Source organism: Tupaia chinensis, unplaced genomic scaffold, assembly GCF_000334495.1.
Source record: "Tupaia chinensis unplaced genomic scaffold, TupChi_1.0 Scaffold000126_2, whole genome shotgun sequence".
In the NCBI taxonomy this organism is placed as follows: Eukaryota; Metazoa; Chordata; class Mammalia; order Scandentia; family Tupaiidae; genus Tupaia; species Tupaia belangeri.
The window spans coordinates 586,191-609,906 of record NW_006159594.1 but is presented as its reverse complement, the minus strand read 5'-3'; the positions used below and the strand labels follow the sequence as shown (position 1 = coordinate 609,906).

The following is a 23,716-nucleotide window of genomic DNA, read 5'->3' as shown; positions in this document are numbered from 1 at the left end:
GCCCTCTCCGCAGCCGAGTCCTCAGTCCACTTGCCTTGTTTTTCTCTTCTATCCAATGACACAAGCATAAACTCAACTGGGCCCTCATCACTTATCTGTTAACGACATGCTTCCTTGGCTACACATGGCTACTTCGGGAGCCTCTTTTTTCATTGGTTTGTTTCTGTCTCTATCACAAAGCTTTTCTTCTTATCGCTGCCTCTTTCCCAAAGCCACAGCGTGTTTTGTGGACCTTTGAGAAACACTGATTGCAGTATTAGAACAACCTATCAAACTGCCCGTTGAACTGATAACCAAATCCAGCCTCCAGGGAAACATGTATTCATACCTCGCTCCCACATCCAACATAGTTAACAACTGCACGCTAAACGAAGCAATTAAATTGAGCTGTGTTTCAATAGGTCCCACAGGATTTCTTTCCAAAAGGATCATTAGTTAACCACAAGAACTCACCAGGTATGACCAGTAGTGAGGTGCCTTTGCCAAAGTTGAGTCTATACCCTGTTTGGGTTCCACAGTGCCTTCTCCCTAAACAGAAAACCCTCACAGTAGCCACCCTGATTCTTCTCCTTCTATGGTCTCCTATTAAAGCTAATGTCTAAACACCAATCACATAGTAGTCCCACAGATCACAGGTCATCCAGGGTCCTTGATGGTGTAAATAAAACTCCCTCTTCCATGAGACCATTGCAGGCAAGCTTTTTACTCCCCTCAGTGAAGTGGGCAATCACTCCTAAGAAGTGTCTTTCTAGAGAGGGGACTCCATTACACGCCATGCAGCCTGCAGTTTTCCTGTATCCAGCAGAGACTAATGCTAATTTGGACAGAGGACAGCCAGGGGCAAGGACCAGGACCAGTTCTATGGGTCCTTGGGTGGAGGGGTAGGGGAAACACCACAGACGAGTAAGTGAATTTCTTCTCACTCTGGGTGGTTCTTTAGTTGACTCCCTGATATGGCACCTGAGCCCCCACACTTACTTGGTTTAACGGACAGTTCAGTGCCTTTCCCAAAGACGAGCTTTCCTTGGCTTCCTCCATAATTCACACAGTCACAGGGGGCCTTACAATAATCAGCAGGTGGGAAGGACTGAGGAGACTGAGCAAGTGAGAACATCTTCCTCTAGTGGAAGTCTCACCAACTCGCAGCTTCAGCTCCCAGCACCTTGGCAAGATTAGAACATTTCTTTGAAATTCACAGCTGGCTGTGTAGATAAATTTGGTCTGATCTTAAACCACTACTTTTATTCCCAGAACACTAGGTTCTGATAGACTGCTCTTGCCTGAGAAACATGGGGACAATAGCAAGGTCAGGCAGAGACATGCTACTTAGCACAAGTGACCAACACTGGCATCAGAGACTGACTATTTTAGGGACCTGGCACACCATGCCACCTTCACAGTCACAGTTCTCACAAATAATAACACCTTCCTGCCCCCCCACCCCCCAAAAAAGAACAAAAAGCAACGAAAGAGCTGATTGCCTTCTGTTGGAGTGAAAGGGTTCTTATTGAAGGAAACCTGAACTGTGAGCTGTCTTTTTATTTTGTCGTATCACAAAACATGGGTTTTACATATTATCCTTAGCATTTCTATATATCCAGTCAATGAAACTAGACAAGCTTTCTACTACTTTTTTTTTTTGAGAGGTTTTTGCTATAGCACGTGTGCTCTCACCAGAAAGACAGACAGAGACAGAAAGACAGAAAGTGAGAAATCATCCCCCAGGGGGGATAGCCATGCTGCAATCCCTTCTCCCCCATTCTCCTCTTGGGATCCTGGGCACTCACACACATGCGGTGGGTGTGAGTTTAAGCCACTGGGTCCGGGACTTGAACTGCCATCAACCACATGGGAGTCCAGTGACATAGCCAATATGCCAACTGCTGATCCCTTCTACTACTTTTTGACCTGATCCTAAGGATTTCCAGAATTCATCGTCTAGCTGATGTCCAACCAGCTGAGAGTGTGAGATGTAAAGAAGCCGAGTGCCTTGACTCTCTTGGGTGTGGCAGTGTCCTAATCCCATAGGAACTGCTGGTTTACTTAGGTCACCTCTTGAGGCTGGCCCACTCCCCCCACTTACTTGGCTTTACTGTCAGTCTGGTTCCTGTTCCAAAGCGCAGGTCATAGTTATTATTGCCACAGTCATACGTGCTCTAACAAAAACCTCCCAGGGAAACATTGCAGCCAGCTTCCAGTGCGGCAGGAACACAGGGGTGAGGCACCAACTAACACCACACCACACGGCAGTCCTGTTCTCCTTTTCCGACTGGAATGGGGCTATTTCGTCATGGGTCTAGGCTGTAAGCACGAGCCCTTCTCAGTGTACTGTGCACAGTTCATCTAGACCCCAAATTGGTACTCAGAGACATAATCAGCTTTCAAACAGGTCCCTGAACAGTATGTAAACCAACATTGCAAACAAATCACGCCCAGGCGCACTGTTTGTCTTCAGGGACCCCCCGTGTTTATGGAGCTGCCTGGTGGCATGCTCCAGAACTTCTACAATTTGCATCTTAATCATTGGCTCTAAACACTCAAACTACTCATCTATATAATTTCGTGTTAATTATCATGTATCCGTTTTGTAATTGGTACATAACGGAACATGGCCGTGTGTTGGAGAGAGGGGTTGGCGTTTGATTATGTTTTCAGAGGATATACTCCACTAAGGATCTAACAAAATGATTTCTCAGAAGTAGAGGGCATGGGATGTTAAGCAAGTTTCCTTAGAGTCTGTCTAAAAGTCATTAGAAAGTCATGCTTGGCCACTTTTCCCCCTTTACTCATATATCACCCTTGCAAAGTTATCCAAGTGAGCAGGACTCTGTTCTCTATCTGGTAACCCTTTCATTCTGTTACCCAGAGTGACAAAGTCCTGACAATAAGTTAATTTCCAAACCAAAGGAAACAGTAATAAAGATTGAAGAAACTTGGAACAGAGGGAAGTCTGTTTTCACAGGTGGAAAGAAAAGCCTCAGTTATAGACATAAAAATAGCACAAATACTAATGGAATTCAGGTATCCTCAGTGAGGTCACCTCCCACTGGAAGGGAGGAAGGAAGGAAGGAAGGAAGGAAGGAAGGAAGGAAGGACGGACCACATCCAGTCAGGATATCCCCTCTGCAGTCTTCCCTGTCTTAAAGAAACACACAGTTAAGTTACCTCTAGGCTCCCATTACCTACCAAGGGTGACCTGAAGTCTTGTTCCAGTCCCAAAGGTGAGTTTCCTATCACTACCAGTGGTTACACCATGAGATGCTCTTTAACAGAAACCTGCTTCACTTTCCATCTGCTCTGCACTCCCCTACCCAGAGCCCTACCTGTGACCTCTTCCCAATGTGCAGCCCTGGCCAGCCCCCCAGGATCCATTTCCATTTCCCAGCTCTGCAGTATTAACCCCTACGAGGATGCAGGCTCTGGCCAGATTCTTGTTTGACTAACACTACAGGCTTGTTGCCTTCTTTGAACTCAATTGATTAGAGGGTTTGGGCTAGTTGATTAAGACCCACGAGTTGTCAAGTTCAGCTCTGAAGACATTACACTTGAGCTCATTGTCTTTTCTCTTTCTGGGCTTTATGTTAATAGCTCTCTCTTGTCACTTGATGAGTGATGGAGCTGAGAAATTAAGTGATTAATAACTGTTCCAACTTGAGGTCCTTAAGTCAGTCAGAGAAGAGGGCATGAGGACAGAAAAGGAGAAACAACTAGCCTCCGTCTACACAACATTTCCACAATCCCCGTGAAGGTAATTTTCATCGCCAAGATGCTGCTGGTGAAGTGGTGTGCATATGCTCATGCCCTAGTCTTAAACTCATATCCTTTGTCTGCTGGAGCCTAGAATTTCTAATGTTGGACTCATAGTCAAATCCAATCACAAAAGGGCAGATATCAGGAGTCCTCCAAAGCACGGACTACATCACTGCCTTCCTCGGCAAGGCTCAAACCCTCTGATGTGCTTAGGACGGTGAAATGAGCGCAGTGGTACAAAAGCCTCATAAAGAGAGTTTGGAAATATTCATATGGGGACTGCGTGTGGGCCCCCACCTGCTGGGCAGAAGCACTTACAGGGCTGGATTATCAGTAGGGTCCCTTTTCCAAAGGTGAGTCGATTAGCGGCTCCTATCTTCACACCCTGAGTGAACCCTTTACATAAACTTACCTGCCAGAAACTCATGCCCTGAACCTCCCAGAACCTCCATGGCTACACTGAAGCCCCCAAACATCAGGGGCAGCATATAGTCCTGGCCAGTGTTTCTGACCATCTCTTCCTTGTTGTTGAAAAAAACTTGAAACACTAGTGACCAGGGTAAAGGGCCCAGGGAGGGTCAGGACACAGCGACCAGTGCATTACTGTCAGCTTCCTGAGAGTGGACATGGCCGCACACTCTGTGTTGTTGTTTAGGAGAGGACAGGCAGAACGGAGACCCTAAGTCACAACCATTTACAGGAGCATAAGAAGTTGCTATGGTTTATATATTTGAAGTCTGAAGGAGGACAACTCAAATGTCAGGTTGGAGCAGATAATAGAAAAAGACATAAAGATCTCACTTTCCACTCAGACTTTCTGGTCCTCTCTGCTAAACGAGTTCCCGTCCCCAAAGTCGGCTTGTCTCTGCTGCCTTTCTTCTCACTGTTGTCAGCAGCTTCACAGAAACAGGGCAGACACCTGTCACTAGTCTCTCCTTGCCAACCTGTCTGCCACGTTTTCTCCTGACACTGATCCCAGAAATGCCCCGCAAGCCATGTAATATGCAGCTTTTCTTAACACCTAAGTCCTGGCTCAGGATAAACCCCAAGGCTCAAAACTACAGACTGAGGTAGTTTTATGAGTCTAGACACCAACACAGCAAGCAGTGCATGATCGACAGAGACGCTGACTATTTTTTTTTTTTAATATAAACTCAATTTTAAGGTTGTGGGTCACACCAGTGAATTGGTGTGATTAATTCTCTCAAAGATAATTCAGGAAAAAAATCTTAAAAAAAAAATGACACTAATGAACTCCTTTTTCTTTCTTTGGAATCAAATCCTTTTCAACCAGAAAAAGTCTATTCAATATGTATTGTTTGGTTTATGGTGGGCCAGATGTGTCTCATACTCACAGGGCTTGACTCTCAAAACGGTTCCTGAGCCAAAGATCAGTTTGTTTCCAGAGTTCACACAGTGTCGAACTCCTCTACAAAAAACGATGCTTTCGTGTGTGTGTGTGTGTGGGGGGGGAGCATAGAATCGGGGGGAATGATTGAATTCTGAAACAAAGGACTGTCTCACTTTGCATTTAGGACCTGCTGGTATTTGACCGAGAAAGAAGCCAAAGATACTGTGATAATTGCAGAAACTTACAAACACAAAAAGGCTGATTGTATATTAGAATGTGGTTTGTGTTTGCTTTTGCTGCCTAGACCAGGATAAGCATTCTAGCTGCCCTAGGGTTTACTGTATCTTTTCTTTCAGGACTTTTCTTGTCCTCTAGGCAGAATTTTTTCATCTCATTATTCCTAATCATAGCCGTTTATTCTAAATAATTCCATTTTGTTATGATGTCCTCCAATTTCAAAACCCATAGCATCTACCAATTACTAACAATTTCTGGAAGCCCTGCTTGGAAAATGAACTTGTTATAGCTAGTTTCCACAGAAAGTTTTCAAGTATTTGGGGGCACTGAGTTAGTTTAGAGAAATTCTGACTGTCCCAGGCTGGGTAAAGCATTGTTTTACTGAGCTGCTCTTAGTGGCTCAGGGAGTATGGCATGTTCCCTGGCTGTGTCATGCTCTCGCCTGGAGACAGTTCCCTGATGCTTTGGGCTGTGGCATTTGTGGGAGAGAGCTGACTGACTGTTGCTAGGTCCCTGGGTCCCCTGTTTAGCTCTGCTGCCTTCTCACTTCATAACTCTAGGACTCTCCTCACTCCTTGTCCCTAGATACAGAGTGAGGACAGAGCCCTTTCCTACCCTATCCAGACAGAAGAAAGACTTTGCCATTTAAAGGTGCTTTATCCCACCTGGCAGAAAGGCACGTTATAATGTAATTTTTACTAGGAGAGTCTGAGCATTCTGAATCCTGAACATTCATGCCTTAATTTCTTATGCAGGAAAAAGAAAAGATCCCTTTAGGTAACTGAATAGTTAAGACAGTTGGGAAATCCAGACTTGGACAGGTTCCATACCTCCAGTTCTTGCTCTTTCAGTATGCTTTTCTTTCCATTTTGCGAGCTTGTCTTTGATTACAGAGTGAGCATATTCAAACTTTCCATCACTTTTAAGTCCAAGGGCAAGAAATCTCTTTGCTTTATATTGTGCACGCTCCTCTGTGTATATTTGTCTGGTATATTTTTGATCTACATATCTATTAATCTCCCTAATCCTATCATCTCAGATATGGTTGTGTCTAACTGTTAATTTGGTGCTTCACCCAAACTGTAATGAACTAAATACAGATGTGCTTTCACATGGATACACTCCATGGGGAAAAATCTTGAGTTTTCCAAGTTGAAAGTTTCCCCTAGTCTTTCTGGTTGAAGTAACCCTGCTCCACGCAGAGCGCCAGCTCCTACACCTTTCCAAATACCTTTGCCATCTGCAAGAGAGACACAGCACTGACGGATCAGTTTTGTAAAATTATACCACCTGATGATCTGTCTGCCTCTCTGGGTGTCCTCATATCTTTTGGATATCTTGTGTTTCAACCATTTCTTCCAAACATTTACGGTACTCAAAGTTAAAATGATCATACAAAATAAAAATGAAAACACAGTCATTCTGTCTGAATTCTCTTCCTATATCACGTTAGTACTTGATGGCAGTGGCAAAAACAGAATTATGAATCATATTTTCTAGATTCGAATTCAATATTCAAGACTGGAGTTCCCCCAGAAAACTCAGACATTTGGCTGTTACCCAGCTCTACCAGTTTGGAGACGGGACAGCTAGAAATTCTCCCTCTAAGCCTGCATGGTCTATGGTGGCCCCCAGAATCTTACGCATGCTCATCTCCCGATCAAGAATGAAATACTTACTGGGTATAACAGTGAGCCTGGTTCCGGTCCCGAAGGTTAATTTGTCATTTCCATAGGTAGACCCACACTGCTCTAAGTCATTACAAAAACCATGGCTCAAAGTCTCCACACTCTACCGCGAGCCCCTGCCCCTGTTTTTTGTGACCTCCCCCCAACACACACACACGGGTCTCCCACGACATCAAAGCTACCAGGGACCCTTTCCTATCATTTCCTGATGAAACAACTGAGAGAAGCTGGGATAAATGGCTGTAATTAGGGGAGGCTTAATGTGTGCCCCCGGCTTTGATTTTCCTGCCAAATTCTTCTTCAGAAAAAAGAAAAGAGCAGAAATCCTCTTTCTCACTCCAGGGGGTATCAGTGCATCCCTCAGGTTTAACACAGGAACGGGTCTGGAGAACCTTGCCATCTTTCTTCCTTCTACACCATTCCATACCTCAGCTTTCTGTGAGGCCACCTCACTTTCTCTAGCCTTCTAGCTCCTTTGATCTCAGTTGAAAGTTGACCCTCCCTTTTCCACTCCTGGGACCTGTGCTGAGAAAGACTGAACTTCTCTAATCAGTGCAGATGTGGGAGGTGAGTGAGAGGGCCCAGCCATGGCTGCAAAAGATAGCGTTTGTCTTCCTTCCCCAGGACCTGGTGGACAGGGAAATAAAGACCGGTCTTGGCATAAGTCATTCTCCCAGGAGAGGGAAGGGGCTCTTTGCTCTGTTCCAGATGAAGTTACACCCACAAGCAGAGAACTAGAACAACAGACTTCTGATACTTCTTTCTGAAGTTTAAAGGGTTCACTTAACACAGTGTTGATAGAAAGTTTTCTTTGACTTACTTGGAATGACTGTCAAACTTGTCCCTGTCCCAAAATAGAACTTCTGGTTACCGGTGTTCCACTGTGATAGGAAGCTCAACAAAAACCAGGCGGAAGAGAGAGCCAGAGCTTACACCTGGGGCCTCATTCCACGGACGGACAGACTGCAGGCAGGCGGGCTATCTCTTTCCCCGGTGCAGGCGTAGGCGCAGGGGTATTAGTGGAAAGGAGCTCCAGGGCTTAGAGCAGCTGTGACCATGTGCAGCTGGAGGGGCTGATTCCTCCTGAGAGGGGATTAAAAGGAAGGCTAATGTGCTCGGTGTGCTGCTTGCTGTCTAATTAAAGGTGTAGGCCCATTTGTTTTATGCTCGGGCATTTAAAAATTCTTTTCTGTTAAGATTTAATTTCTCTCCTGATGATCATATGATTCTGAAGCACATTTTAATCAAGACTCCTTAACACATCTTTTGACTCTGGGAAGGATTTTATCTCTCTGTGAAACTTCCGGAATAATTCATTTTCTCCAGATTAACCCAGTGTGTGGCTCTGACCACTCTGCGCCGTTCCAGCCGGCCTCATTTCTCTAACACCCCCCACCGTGCAGTGTCCACTGCCCGTTCCTCCCACCCTCCTCGTGCCCCATGAGAATGTGCTGATATACAGCAGATTGTTTTTCAAATTGCCACTTTTAAGTCTCACGCCCTCTATGGTACTTTTTTCCCCTTAAGAATGATTTGTTTAATTTTATTTATTATTATTTTAAAATTTTACCAGAGAGAGAGAGGGAAAGTGAGAAAGTAAGCCACCAGGTTCAGGACTTGAACTGCAGTTGGTTCTGTGGGAGTCCGGCGCTTCAAGAACCACACTACCTGCTTGTCTCTATGGTATCTTCTAAGGACTAAACCTACATTTGCTATTCTTCAGTCTTTTTTTCTCATCACAGTTAATATATCTCGATTCCCTCAGTCTTGTATCCTCAATCACCATGCCGCCTGCAAAGCCATTTGAGCCCATGCATGTGACTATCAGCCCCAGCACCTTCCAGAGGCAACATCCTGTGGAGACTTACGTGGGATGACTGATAAACTTGTTCCTGGCCCAAATGTCACCTTGGTGTTGGAGGTTGTCACACAACCACACACGCCTTTACAACAACCAACAGGTGTCTCTGAAAGATCTTAGCCCCCAGTCTCTCTTGATGCCACTGCAAAATGCATTTCAAGGCACCAGCAGATGGCATAATGATTATGTTGCTGAACTCCCATGTAGTTGACCACGGTTTGAGTCTTGGACCTGGGAGCTTAAAACTCATGCTGGGCCTGTGTGGCGTGTGTGCCCAAAATCGCTAGAGGAGAATGGAGAAGAAGGGATTGCGGTGTGGCTATCCCCCGTTTGGGGATGATTTCTCGCTTTCTCTCTCTATCTCTCACGTGAGTGCACGTGCCCTAGAGCAAAAATCTCTCTCTAAAAAAAAAAATGGCATTTCCAGTACCATTCATTATTGCTATGGAATCTACGAGTTGGAGCCATGGTTAGGGCAGATTCTGTTAGGGATGATGCTAGGAATGTGTACTTTACCCTGGCGTCATTACAATTTCTGACAGGCTGCCGATTTTAAAAAGCATCCTTGCACTCCCTTGTCTCCTCCTCCTTTCTCTATCACTCCCCCATCCATGCAACACCTTCATCTGCATCTCATTTCCATCTCCAAGCCCTCTTGGTGACACCAGGTCCTCAGGCACCATTGATCTGCTTCCTCTGAGACAGCATATGTTCACCAGCACACCGTGATTAAAGGACTGGAAATGCCAGGCGCTCAGAGCTGCGATCTGGGCTCCCACTCCTTATCTCTGGTCAATATGTTGTTCTCATTTGTCTGGCTAATGAGGAGCTGACCTTTCTAAGTGGATGCGTTTTGCTGAAATGACAACTGCTAGAGAGTGAACAACAAAGGCTGAGCTCTGAAGGCAGCTTTGGCCTTTCAGACCCCTCTGGCATATTTCAGTCAATAGGATCCTGAGCTCAAATGTCAGCCTCTCAGTGTTGACTCCCACATTTCTGGACTTGGAGAAACTCAACCAAAAAATGGGTCATACATGGGTCCAACCCATGCCCTGCTCTTCAGAACAAGATTTCGCTTGGAGGCATCTCACACGTTCAAGAGGATTTTAACAACCCAGCATTCAGCCTTACAGTGGTGCTGGCACGTTCGAGCTCCACACCCACCTTGTGTGAATTTGTGCCACCACTGGCTGGAGCAGATAGAGACTGCACATAGCAATTTCAGGCAGCAGCTCTGCACACACAGAGCTGGGACTGTCTCTCTGCCTGATCCATGTGCCTGCATAGGAGCTGCTCCAGAGCACAGGGACTGCACTCATCCTTTGGCATGGAGGGCACAAGCCTCAGTAGAGGTCCTAGAACACCCTTCTCCTTGATACCCACCTCCCTGTTTCAGTCTTATCAAGCTGCGGTGAAGGCATATTCCTACTTCTTTACTTGTTTCCTTTTCTGTCTCTTATTTCTGTCATTTATCATTTCCAAGCAGCCAAAGGGCTTCCGACTCCCCTTAACCCATTTCCATTGGACTCCCTTAGGGCCCCTATAAGGAAAAGCCAAAAGGTCTGAACTCGGGGAGGAGTAGACATACATGGGGTGTGCTGTGAGTCTGGGGCTTTCTTGCTTGCTTGGCTTCACAGTTAGTCTCCCTCCCAAATATCGGCTTCTCATAGCGGTCACGCATCTCCCTGCAGCGGGGAGTTTTACAGCGGCTGTCAGAAGGAACTTTATGAATCTTAAAAACAGTTGAGTTTCTCTCTCTTCCCTGCGGGGTGCAGCAGCAAACACACCAAAGCCAAATCTTTCTATCTGCTCTAATTATCAGCAAGGATACAAGTCACCATGAGGAGAGAGGTATTAAGCGTTGTATCTGAAACTCTTTGGAATTAATTGTAATTCCTTGCTGGTGGTTTTAGCGAAAGGCATGGACATAGCAGATGCTTATTTCAGTCCATCCTCTCTCTCTCTCTCTCTTTTGTAGTTTTGCATCTATAGAAGCAGTAGGAGACATGCAGGGAACACAGAGGGATTTGAAATAGAGACTCAGATTCCCATTCGGTTTTCATTTTTTTCCTTCTCCCTTCATTTAAAACCCATTCTGAACTGAATACCACATACCTATTCAAACTCTGCTCTCAATTATGCCTCTCCACTGTGGCTGATACCAGTGGAAACAGCCTCAGCTGGGCCAAGAAGAATTTAAGACTGATGTAAGAAAGGCTTCTCATAGCGGTCACGCATCTCCCTGCAGCGGGGAGTTTTACAGCGGCTGTCAGAAGGAACTTTATGAATCTTAAAAACAGTTGAGTTTCTCTCTCTTCCCTGCGGGGTGCAGCAGCAAACACACCAAAGCCAAATCTTTCTATCTGCTCTAATTATCAGCAAGGATACAAGTCACCATGAGGAGAGAGGTATTAAGCGTTGTATCTGAAACTCTTTGGAATTAATTGTAATTCCTTGCTGGTGGTTTTAGCGAAAGGCATGGACATAGCAGATGCTTATTTCAGTCCATCCTCTCTCTCTCTCTCTCTTTTGTAGTTTTGCATCTATAGAAGCAGTAGGAGACATGCAGGGAACACAGAGGGATTTGAAATAGAGACTCAGATTCCCATTCGGTTTTCATTTTTTTCCTTCTCCCTTTCATTTAAAACCCATTCTGAACTGAATACCACATACCTATTCAAACTCTGCTCTCAATTATGCCTCTCCACTGTGGCTGATACCAGTGGAAACAGCCTCAGCTGGGCCAAGAAGAATTTAAGACTGATGTAAGAAAGAACTTTCTGACGGAGGATGGTACTAAACACTAGGATGGGTTACTCAGGAAGTCCATTGGGGAGGGTGACCCCCCCTTCCCCACAAAAGTTAGGGCATCATCTCCATAGAAGGCTCTGAAGACAGAAAAGATTTTATCTTGAGGATTGAGGTCAGCTTTTTCTCATAGCAGGGAGATAGACCTAATGGCTCAGGGTCCCAAAGGAAATCTATGAGTGTTGAGATTAAAGGCGAGAAAGGACCTTAGAGGACACTAGTTAGCTTCGAGCAACATCTAGTTCTCAGGCCACAGACATTTCTTCCAAACCTGACACCAGGTGTGAAATTTCAGAATTTCCAGGATGCCGCCGAGTCCTGTTACACTTACTTGGATGAACGGTCAAGATGGTTCCTTGTCCAAATATCTGTCCATAACCAGCACCACCAGTGTTAGCACTGCAGTGGAGGCCTTTACAAGAACCCCAGGGGAATCTCTGGGGCTCACTGACATATTCCTCCCTTAATGTTTGGAAGAATAAACTCAGCCAAAGCAGCCTGGATCTGTGAGACTTCCTTACCACTGAAGGTCAGAATACCACTGCCAGTCTGGTCCTGAGACCCTGACCTGCTGCATCGTCCAGGGCCCACCTCTCATCTCTCTCCATTTCCTCTGCTTTCAGTCCTGAGGCTTACTGATTTCTCATGTTCAGCATCTCTCTTTCTAAAGGTCTCATTTCCATTTTACAGCATCATTTTCGGGACAATTTCTCTGATCAGTTTTCAAGACGTGTCCTCCCCTCTCCTCGAGGTGTCACACATTTCTGATGACAATGAATTGATTACAAGGAGACAGGAGAGTGTTCAGCATTTTGAAGGCTGACTAGAATAAGATGAGGGTTGGACTCCAGCCTTATGAAACAGTATCTCCTGAACGTCTCTGCATGTTCTAGCATAAGAAATGAAAATGATGAGTATATTTAACTGAGTCTTCATGCACTGTGGCTTTGTCAATCCTGAACCTGGTGAAATGGAAGTAGTAGCTCACATGAAGTTTATACCTATCCCAGAGAGTATTTTGAATTTAACAAAGGAAGACTTAATCCCAAGAAATCTTTCAATGCTGGGAAAAATCTAGACATCTGGTCACCCTACAGTCTTACCCAAGGTGTCCTGACCTCTCAGAGTTGTCTAATGAATATACTGGCAGAATAAGTGACATCTCTGTTAGAGACAGGCTCTGCTACATCTACTTGAGTTTGCTATAAATTCCAGACGTTGACTAAACAAAGCTATCATTGCTGATAGTCAAAGCCATGAGCATCCTGGAGTCTCTTTGAGTCTGGTGGATGTCACAAGAAATGTGAAGCATAATCTCATTATGTGCTGTGATGGTGACCAACCACTATCCCACAGCATATGAAAAACAAGTATTTTAGTTCTCTAATTAAATTCTACTTTTCAACTCTTAAACTTTTTTTGAATGAATTTATGCTATCTTCTCTAGTCATCTCTTCAAGCAACCACTTATTAGTGAAGGGTGAAAGCTGTAACTTGCTTAGCATGAAAAGAGTGAGGAAAAGAGGCAATTTAGCTAAGAAATGCTCATCTGCTTCAAGGATAGCAGTGAGGGGATTCAAACAACCCTCCCCTTCTCTTTACTCTTTCACAACATCACTGTCTAATGAGCCCCCACCCACCACTTCAGTCTCCACAGGACATAAGCAAGACCAGATGCCTGCCCTCAGCCAAAGCCCTCAAATAGACAGGCACCAAAGTGTTGCTGTGCTGATAATTTCTGTGTTCTGCTGATTGAAGGAAAACAGAATTTAATCATAGGTTCCCTGGACTCCAGCATTGCTTGGTAGCCCCTGCATATAAAGAATCCACTGCATAGAAAATCTGGCATACAATTACTGTCCAGCGCTCTGGAAGGATGCTTGCCTTGCACAGATATTATCTTTGCATGGTTAGTCTGTCAAACTCCTGGTCCCTCCAATGTTTTAAATGTAAATATTCTTAACAGCTCTCAGTCCTCTAAGAGGTCAACCAGGTGCTGAGAGGGCTCCCATTTCTCTCTGTATTCTGGAAAACCTGCCACAAAACCTTGCCCTATCATGCTTTCATTCAGACACCAGAAATAGAACCTACTGTCCAGTCCTCAGCCTTGGTTGCCCACCCTCTGAAAAGTGACTGAGTCCTTGAGTCTTCTGGGATGTTCATATGAATCCCCTTGAAGCTTTACTTTGAGAAGACCTCAGAGACTGCTGAACACATGGGACTTAACAACATCATGTATTATTCATCATTTCTGTGCTGTTTCATGGCTAACCAGCAGCATGTTCCTTAGGCAGGACCTATCCCAGAACATTCCAAGCTCGCTCATTAACAACCTCAATGTTGCATGCATTGTATCATTGGGAACCATTCCCCATTCCCCAGTCAGATTTTGAAAGAACTTTACCTATGTTTTCCAATGTGCCTCTCTTAATTATAGACTGCAGATCTGAAAGTTAAACTGAGATATCTGGCCTTTACTCACCATCCAGGGCACTTAGCCTACATCAAAAGGAAACTGGGGCCTTTCAACAAGTTTTCGCATTTTTATTTTCCTTGAATTTTATAATACATCAGTTTTCCCCAGCATTAGTTTAAAAGCACCACCCTTGGCAACATAAATTTCAAGAAGTACCAATAACAATTATAGTGCCTTGCTTTCATATGTAGCAGTTTTAGCTTTTTCAAGCACTCACACACGTTATTACATATTGTGGAAGGGAACATGTATATTTGAAGGAGAGAATGTACTGCTCTGTTTTCAGGACTCGGGACAGATGGATTTCCCCCCCCCCCCCCCCCCCCACCCCACACCAACAAAAATAGAGAAGGAGAGAATGTACTGCTCTGTTTTCAGGACTCGGGACAGATGGATCCCCCCCCCCCCAAGCTAAACTAAGTAAAATAGAGGCTGAATTAATTGTTTTGGAAACCAAGGAAATAGTATGGTTAAATACTCTGGCTGAATTAACCAGGCAATTCCACTCATGGAGACCTTGGTTACTGGACTGAGAATTGAGAACAATTCCTTTAACAGAGATAAAGTGAAGATGAAAGAAGAACTCTGCCTGTAAGGTTTCCATCATTAGCTAATGAAATTGCAAGATCCTATTATTTTAGAAGATGCGTTTAGGGGAGGCTTAGTATCTACTTCAGGAAGATTTATATTTGGTCTACTGAATTTGCATAGTCACAATATGCCAATTTCTTCTCTATCTTTTTGGCAAACATTTCTTGGCCTTAGCCGAATCCCTCAGGATCCTGTATTCAATTTTTCTCTCTGCACCAATAATCACATTTAAGATGGATGATAGGAATGTTTTTGGCTGACGGTAATTTAGTCTTTATACAATAGAGTTTTAATCCTTCTGATGGGGGCCACATCTCCCCAAGAAAACATTAGATTTGGAAGCTAAACTGAAATGTTTTTGGGGGTAGGCAAGCCATTTAAATCAGAAAAAGTGTCTGAGTCCCCCACTCCCCTACTCCTTTTAAACTTACTTGGATTGATGGTTAAGAGAGTTCCTTTCCCGAAGGTCAGTTTGTCGTTGCTACTTCCAGTATTCTCACAGCCAGGGGAGGCTTTACAAAAACAGGGACAGGAGCTGCTCTCCACAGCAAGGCCCTGGAAGTCAATATGGTCTGGATCTCTCAACCCTGCACTCAACTTCCGCTTACAAGTTACTTGAGAACTATATATTTTAAAATAATAATACATAGTTATTAATAAAATTTTTATTATTCTTTTTATGACTAAACTGCTGCCTTAGATTCAGTCTGTCTTTTTTTTCTTCTTCTTTCCTAGTGTCTCCCGCTGGCTGGTATTTCCCATTGGGTAGTCAGAAAAATCATGACGTATTTTCCCATGTTTTCTTATGCATAAATGCATCATGACTTTCCAGATAACCTAATACTTTCTTGTACCTTGGGGTAACTGTTTCTCTGCTTTTTGTTGGAATTGTTCACATCAACTCACTGGATTCTGGTTTACTGGAAACTGATTGGAGAAGGGGAGAAGAGCAAGGGCGTTTTTACAGGGACATGTTCACGGGAAGGCATTTGAAGGCTTTCCTGTCTTTCCTGGTCTGCTTCTCTATGATGGGCCAGGTGAACTGAACCCCATATGTGCACCCCAGGAGAGTACGCAGGTCATTGTCTAGAAAGGAGAAGACTGTGGTGAGCCCCACGTGGCTTCTCCCTTTCATACTTACTTGGGTGGATGGTCAGCTTGGTTCCTTGCCCAAACACCAGCTTCTGGCCTGCACTTCCTGAGTAACACCACGGCACACAGCTTTACACAAACTACGCTCTCCCCCTTGACGAAGACACCTGCTCTGCTTCCCTAGCAGCCCCAGCCAGCTGGAGAAAGTGGTCTGAGCCTCAGGAACCAGGGGCCGTAGAGGCAGTGGTCCCTTGGGATGCACATGTTCTCCTTCGCAAGATATCCTTGAGCAGTTGTTGGCATGTACTAGTTTCCAGTTTCCTTGCCAGTCAAAGAGTTAACATCTTTGTTTTTACTTCATAGAATTTTAACTTATTTTTTTTAACCTTTCTTTCAGCCTTTACAGAGCTCTCCCTAAAAACAGTGGGATTAAAAGACTCTTTAAAATCGGAATATGTTAGGTCTCCTGAGTGGAGCTAAGCTAGCTTCTGCCTTAATATTTCTGGTTTGAATCCAAAGGCCTGCTCTTCTGGGACCTAATCCATCCAGATAATACAGGAAGGGTGAAAAGGCAGGGTAGAAAATTCAGGGGGAAATTCCACTTGTGAGACCTTCTAGCCCCTTGGATTTATGTTTGGACTCATCCCCTTCCCTCCAGAGGGGCATTGCTAGCATTTGTCACTAACAGGGAGCCATCCTCAAAATTAGTTCTAAAAGACACTCACATGCTCGCTGGGCTTGACGTGCACATGGTTTCTTCCTCTGCTCAGGGAAATTTGAAAAACAATTTCCAATTTTGCAAAGTGAAGAGGATTAGGAGAAAATCTGTTTGCAGTGTTCTCCTCCTCACTCCTCCCTGCTCCTCTCCAATGGTTTAAACTAATTATAGAAACATCCCCTTTAGGGTTAGAGAAATGTAGCAAGTTTCTAATCACTTCATCTTTTTTCTTGCTATCTATTTACTGCAGTCATATATTTACAATCTAAATTTACATTTCATTTCCATTTACAGGAGCTTCTAACGTGCTTTTCTATTACTTCCAGAACACCATGTATAAAGATAAACTATTGAAAGAAACCAACTCACAAGAAGGTTTTAGGGTTGGGTTGTCATTTCTCTCTATTCAGAATAGGTCTAGGGCAAACAAGTTATTATTACTCCTCCAGGCAAGACCAAGATATGGGCAGGGCAGTTCAGCCAACTGAGCAACTAGGCTAGCAGGTTGACATGCGATGTCTAAATAACTACCTACTGAGCATTGCTCCTTGGGATTAATTTGGATTTTCTTTTTAATCTAGCTCCCAAATATCAGCTTCCCATCTTTTTAGCTCTTAGAATCTCCCCGACAGGGCAAGCTTAAGGTAAACCTCATGGATGTTTTTAGAATCTCAACCAATATTTCATCTGTGTATATATCACAAATAAAGGAACCAAAAGAAGGACAAATATAACATCTTTAAAAAATAATTCATAACAGTTCTTTAAGAAGGATGAGAATTATAAATGGAAATGGAATGGTATACGCTTTTCCTGATTATCATTTTTAATTTCCAGAAGACTCTAAATAGCCAATCCAGTTTGGAAACAGCAGCTGGCTCAGGCACTCCTTAGAGTCTAGCCACTAGACACACAGGCCAGCATGAAAATGATTCTTTATCTTACACTGTGTTAGGCACAAGGGGCTTTAGGAAGGTTCTATGAAGGAGACATAGTATTTGCTAGAATATTCTAACTCTAACCTTTTTAATGTGGATAATAATTTGGCAATGAAAGTGGAAGTTTTATTTTGAGGTACCCATTGAGTAATTGGTATCTTTTGGGAATTACAAGCAAAAGTTAAATTCCAAACAATGGTTTGGAATGAGTTTCCATTATCATAGAAGACAGAGGCTTTTTCATGGAGCAAACTTTTGTCTACATTCAAGTTAATTGAAATTAGGTTTGTTTTGAAAATAGTGGGGCAGCACTCAAAATACCCCTCTGGGTATTTCAAGTTTGAAAAAAAGGTCATTATTGCATTTGAACTAGGGAACCCTCTCACACTTGCAAATTTAATTGCTATTTTTTCACCTAGAGGCACAGAAATGAGCGGGTATCAAAAGGGGCTTCTCTGATGCAGAAAGTTCAGCCAAGGCAGGGATGAAAACGTTCCATGAGGACCCAATTAGAAACACAGCGGTTAACAGCATCCCGGGGCATGTTTTCAGATGTTCACAATCTTTCTGGCTAATTTGAATATTTGCTTTCAATCTTACCTTTTCCCTAAATATCAGTTTGTCATCAGTGTTAGTACTAGAAAATCTTACATAGTTTTACCCAACTAGCTCAGCTCTAGGACTTGGGGAATTAAAAAGATTAGACAATTCTTTTCCTAGCTGCAATGACATGGAAGCCTTGGGAAGACAGTGCAGATAACATGAGGGTGGTCATTCAGTTCTTTATCTCAGTAGGCTACATCATACTGTCTCCTTTTGGATTAGATTGCATTGCACACTCACTACCAAAGCCACTACTTACTGTCTCTAATCTGCCCTTTGTTTTCTTTCAAAGGTGTTCTGCCCAATACACCAAAACTTCAATTCAGATTCCATTTGTCAGACACATGCCTCCAACACTTCCACAAATGAAATGAACATTTCCAAAGTGCTTAAAGGTGCCTGAAGAGACTCAAGACAGCGGCTGCCCACAAGGTCATTTTCACAGACAGACCCATGGTGAAGGATGCTATCTGGGCTAGTACTTCAGTTATCTTTCATTGAATTTCTAAGAGCTGTGGCTTATGACACTTCCACAAATGAAATGAACATTTCCAAAGTGCTTAAAGGTGCCTGAAGAGACTCAAGACAGCGGCTGCCCACAAGGTCATTTTCACAGACAGACCCATGGTGAAGGATGCTACCTGGGGCTAGTACTTCAGTTATCTTCCATTGAATTTCTAAGAGCTATGGCTTATGTTTAGAAACACATACTCTTCAGTAAAACATACCTGGTCTAACACTCAGGATTGTTCCTTTTCCAAATATTAGGTTATTATTGACTCCAGTATTACACAATGACTTGAGACTTTACAAAAACCTACTTACCCACTCGCCTTTGATACTTACTTAAATGTTTAGTTTTTAATCCAAGAATCTCCCTGCTACAATCAGCTCTTTATAATAAGGAGCTGGTGGTGGAGTTTATGGACTGCCTGGGGCCTTCCTTTTCCTTGCACTTATTGCCATTTTACTAGAAATGTACTGATATTCCCTCACAACAGGCCTGCCTTTATAAAATAGGAGCAGGAACTGTACCTCTCCCCCTGCCCCCCCCCTACCATTTTACAAAGGAGGAAAATAGAGGCTCAGGGAATTAATCAATTTTCTCTTAGTCCCAAGGAAAATTCTACCAATTACAATAAGAAATGAAGGTTTCTAAGTGTCTGAACTAAGAGTCTCTCTCCTTAGTTCAAAGATCCACTAGCACTATTGTGGTCCTTCATTAGATACAGTAGCATGTGAGGGTAGACAGCAGTGACCCTACGTAGTGGGAATACACCAGCAGTTGTTTGAATTAGAGTCCATTAATGAGGCTGCTATGACTTCTGACTTGGGTTGTAAAATAGAATGGAACATTGGAAAATCAGGGTTACAGAGAGAAATTTGGAAGCATTAGTTATTCAAACTTACATGGCGTTACTGTCAGTTTTGTTCCCTTCCCAAAGAAGAGCTTTTCAGAGCCGCCCTGAGTTACACCCCCACAGACTGCTTTACAAATACTGCCAAGACCACTCCACCAGGTATGGAGTACCAGGGCTCCACTTGCCCCCCCCAGGACAAGCACAAAAGCAGAAATACAGTGCTGCACAATTATAAGTTGTATCATTATTCCTGAAGAGAGGAACTAGATTGTCTTAGTAATTAATGATGTAATTGGTGAATGTAGATGGTTGGCTGTTACTGTTAATTTGAAAGACCTCAGGCTTTGGGGTCAGACAACTTGGGTTTGAAATCCAGGGCAAGTTCTTTAACTTATTGTGCGTTGGTCTTCTCATCTGGAAAGCAGGAAAACTAATAATTGCTTCATGATGTTGTTATAAGAATTAGGAGTAGGTACCTAATTGCAACTGGGTCACAGTGGTCCTGTTGACCAGCCCCTGAAGGTACTTGCTGAAAGCACACTTCTCTAGGGGTTATTGCCATAACCAGAGACCAAAGCCTCAGTGGCTTTCCCCTCAAGCGTAATTCCCCTATGGAATGCACTTAGCTCTGGAATGTGAATGCCAAGAATTAAATACCAGGTCCTCTGTCTTACCACATCAACGTGAACAAGATACTCAGCCCCTCTGTGCTTCTATAAAAATACAAAATGCAAGAAAAAGCTATCTTCTGTAAAAGAGGATAATAATAGCATCTAACTCACAGAGTTGGTATAAGGAGTAAATGTGATAATGGATAAAAAGCAAATTGTCTAGCATATAGTAGCTAATTAATACACTATCATTATTTTCCAATCCCAAAGTGAAATACATTGTCAACATCCTTCCTCTCATAATGTTTAAAATATGCAAGTCCATGGACACTTGTCTTCCTCTAGCTTATAAACCAGCGGGGCTATGAAGGCACAGAAGAACCCTCAAGCAGTTTGACAAGGGAGTTAAATGATTTTGTGAGAATTTAGGAAAGTCTTTATCTAATCGCATTGGTGCACCTCCATGAGATGTTGGGAGGGCATCTTTAGCCAGGCAGGACTTCAGTATTGGCAGAGATGGGACAAGAAGCTATATTATCATTAGTTGATATCAAAAGGACCTTAAATCATATTCAGGAAGGGGCTCAATGCTCTCCTCTACTTACCGAGGTTCACTGTGAGCTGTGTTCCCTTTCCAAATGTCAACTTAGAACCACCGGTTTGCTGAACACTGTGCCAAGGAGCTTTGCAAAAAGCTGTGGTGTCAACTTGATGAACCCAGTTTTGCAGAGCTTCCCAAGAACTAGAATTTTTTCCATCCTCCAAGTTTCAGAGGAAAGATAAGTGATGTATCTTTTTTTTTTTTTTCCCCCTGGTAGCCTAGGGCATCAGGGCTGAGAGGTATATCCAGGTATGATTTGCACTTCAAGGTACTGGAAGTTCTCAGCACGCCAATTCTGTATACGTCTTCTGTAGACCAAGGCAATCACATGGCTGATGAAATCTATCATAGAATATAAAACTCCCACTGGGAAATAAATTAGCTATGTAGAACTTATAGGTAGTGTTTGATGGTCATAGTCACTGAAGACAAGATTAGTATTTTCCTTTTAGCTTTTTTCATCCTGCTCCAATCTGTACATGGCTGCACCTTTCACCTAATATTAAATTTGATTATTGTTCATACTTAAGTCATCTTTCCTCTTAATAGGCATAGCATTATTTTCTCTTCTTTTGGAACTCAGGGTTCCATTTTGAGCTGTTCACTGAGTCTTGAGTAAATAATGTTTGGGATGCAAATGATGCTTCTCTGACCAAGGATGATGATAATTTTCTCACTTTGGTCTGGGCTGAGCAGAGCTCTGAGCTGTACAGGCTTTTCCATGGACCTTGATATCAAGCTCAGCTGTGTGACCTCGAGCAAGTTCATAACCTCTCTGAGTTTAACTGTCTTCATTTGCAATATTAAAGATGTAGGTGTAGAGTATTTTTAGAACTTTCTCAACTGAAAGTCTTTGATTCCCTGGGTCTAATTTATCTGCAAATGCTGCACAAATGTTTTCTCCGCCTAGGTCATCTAATCTTCCTTCTCATTTTCTAAACAAAATAAAGCAAATAAGCAAAGAAAAGTAGGTCTGTACTTATTACAGAGGGAAATAAAGTTGTCTAAGCCTACCATTTTAAAGTTTTTCTAAGCCTTAACATATGATCTTTTTAGAAGTTTGAAGTTAGAATCTTAGAACCAAATCTTCAGGGGAAAGTGTTGTGTGTGTGTTTTTAAAATTTTTTATTAAAAAAAATTTTTTTAGCTTCTAGATAATTCAAAAACCAAACCAAATAAACAGATGCCTTTGGTTTAAAGATAGTACTTACTAAGCTTCACTCTCAGTTGAGTTCCTGTTCCAAATGTAAATTTCCTATTTTCTTCTTCCCACAGGAGCAGCTGCCTTTACATAAACTATAGACTCTTGCTTACCCACAGGAAAGGTGTGGTTTGATCTTTGTAGGCTTTTCGCATCGTATAAGGGAATTTATGATCTGGCCAAATATTTCAACCCTCTGATGCAAGGTGTTAGGTATTGAGGCTGCGAAAGCTACCTCTGAACGTACTTACCCAGGCTTACAATGAACCGAGTGCCCTGTCCAAAGCTGATTTCCTCAGTGCTCTTCACACAGTGCCTAGGCCCTTTACCAAAAGTCCTTGTTAGTGTTGGGCTAAGACTTCCTCTTCTGAGACCCAGTCCTGTCTCTCGTGTGATTAGGGGCATGAAGGGAGGCCAGCTGCAGAGCCAACAACTGGACTCCTGTCCTAATACAACCCAGGACTTCTTAGACAATGAGTATAGGTTCAACTATGTCAGGATTGTCCAAGAATCTTCTCTGGCTTCAAGGAAACTGAGATCTCATTTTTCCTGAAAACCTAGCAGGTTGTTTCTTGCTGTCCACTCTGTCACATAGATTGGTAAGAAGATAACTGCCTGCTGGGTTACTTCTGGTTCAGACCTAGGAAAGGGAAGTAGACCCCCAAGGGTCATCAAATATAGGAGGATGCCAGGCTCTCTTTCTAACTACTGGAAAGACAAAAAATGCCACTTCTCCCTTGTTGACTGCTGAAAGCTTAATTTTTTAAAAAAATAATTCTTAAAATGCTTTCCCCCATAGACTTTACTGATCAGCTTAAGAAAAGTTACAATTGGAAAGGTAAAGCTGTTCAATAAAATAATGCAATACATACTAAAGTCAATCAAGAGGTAATGTTTCTGATTATCTGGTGTTTTATTATAGTGTATTAGTGCTGTTGTTCACATTCTTTTCTCTTGAAGCTTATCTATTTACTCAAGGCCACTGTTAACTGGGTCCCAGCCCCAAACATGAATCTATTATTATTCATTCACAGTCTTTGGCCCATTCATAAACCCCTTGCTTCCTTTAAAGCAATGACAATGACTCCTCAGAAACTGACCTAGATGGTACTTGATAAAAACTGTAGGCTTTTAATGAATATTTGTCCATTTGAAGTGTATTGTATTAAACTTTCATGTTTTCTTCCTATTCCCTAAGGAACACTCAAATCTCTGACAATTTTCAGATGGAAAAAAATTAATTCTGCCAGATATTACCTGCTGAGTTTCAGGATTCTTCTAGTCTTGGCTCTAAATGTCAGTTTCCTATTAACCCATATACCCACAGGAGTGAGCACCTTTACAAAAACCAGAGGTGTCAGCACAGTTGAAAAGGATGTGGTGTCAACTTTGCTCTTTCCTCATTAGAGAGAGACACTCTTTGTTCCCCATAGGTGTCCCATCTTCCCTGGGAAAGGTCTCCCCTCCTTTGGTCTTTCAGAGCAGAGATAGGAGGGAGCACAGTGGATTTCAAGGATGAAGATGATAAATAAGATATCAAAATGTTATCACACTATGCACAGCCTTCTTCTTTTGGGCTAAGTTGACGGTTTCCTAGAAGACTGTTTTCAGTACTTTTCTCTCTCCTGGATGCAATAAATGGATTTCAAATTGGCATCTGGGTATGGATCCCCAGGCTCTGATGAGTACCCTACATTGAACCAAGAAATTATGCTACCTCCTATTGAAGAAGCACGCTTTCCTTTTTCCCTTGCTGGGCAATGAGCAGTTTAAACAACATGCACAAGGGATATAAACTAATAACTCTCGGGTCAGCTCCATAGCTTCAT

The 23,716-nt window shown here is 43.1% G+C and overlaps 1 gene segment (V, D, J or C); it reads right to left on the bottom strand.

Moving 5' to 3' along the window:
- Window positions 1-23,716, bottom strand: part of LOC102501063 (T-cell receptor alpha chain C region-like) — a 324,249-nt gene that overhangs the window by 57,328 nt on the left and 243,205 nt on the right. The window contains 2 exon segments of the C gene segment in view: window positions 8,895-8,934; window positions 15,617-15,634. Coding sequence covers window positions 8,895-8,934; window positions 15,617-15,634 — 58 coding nt within the window.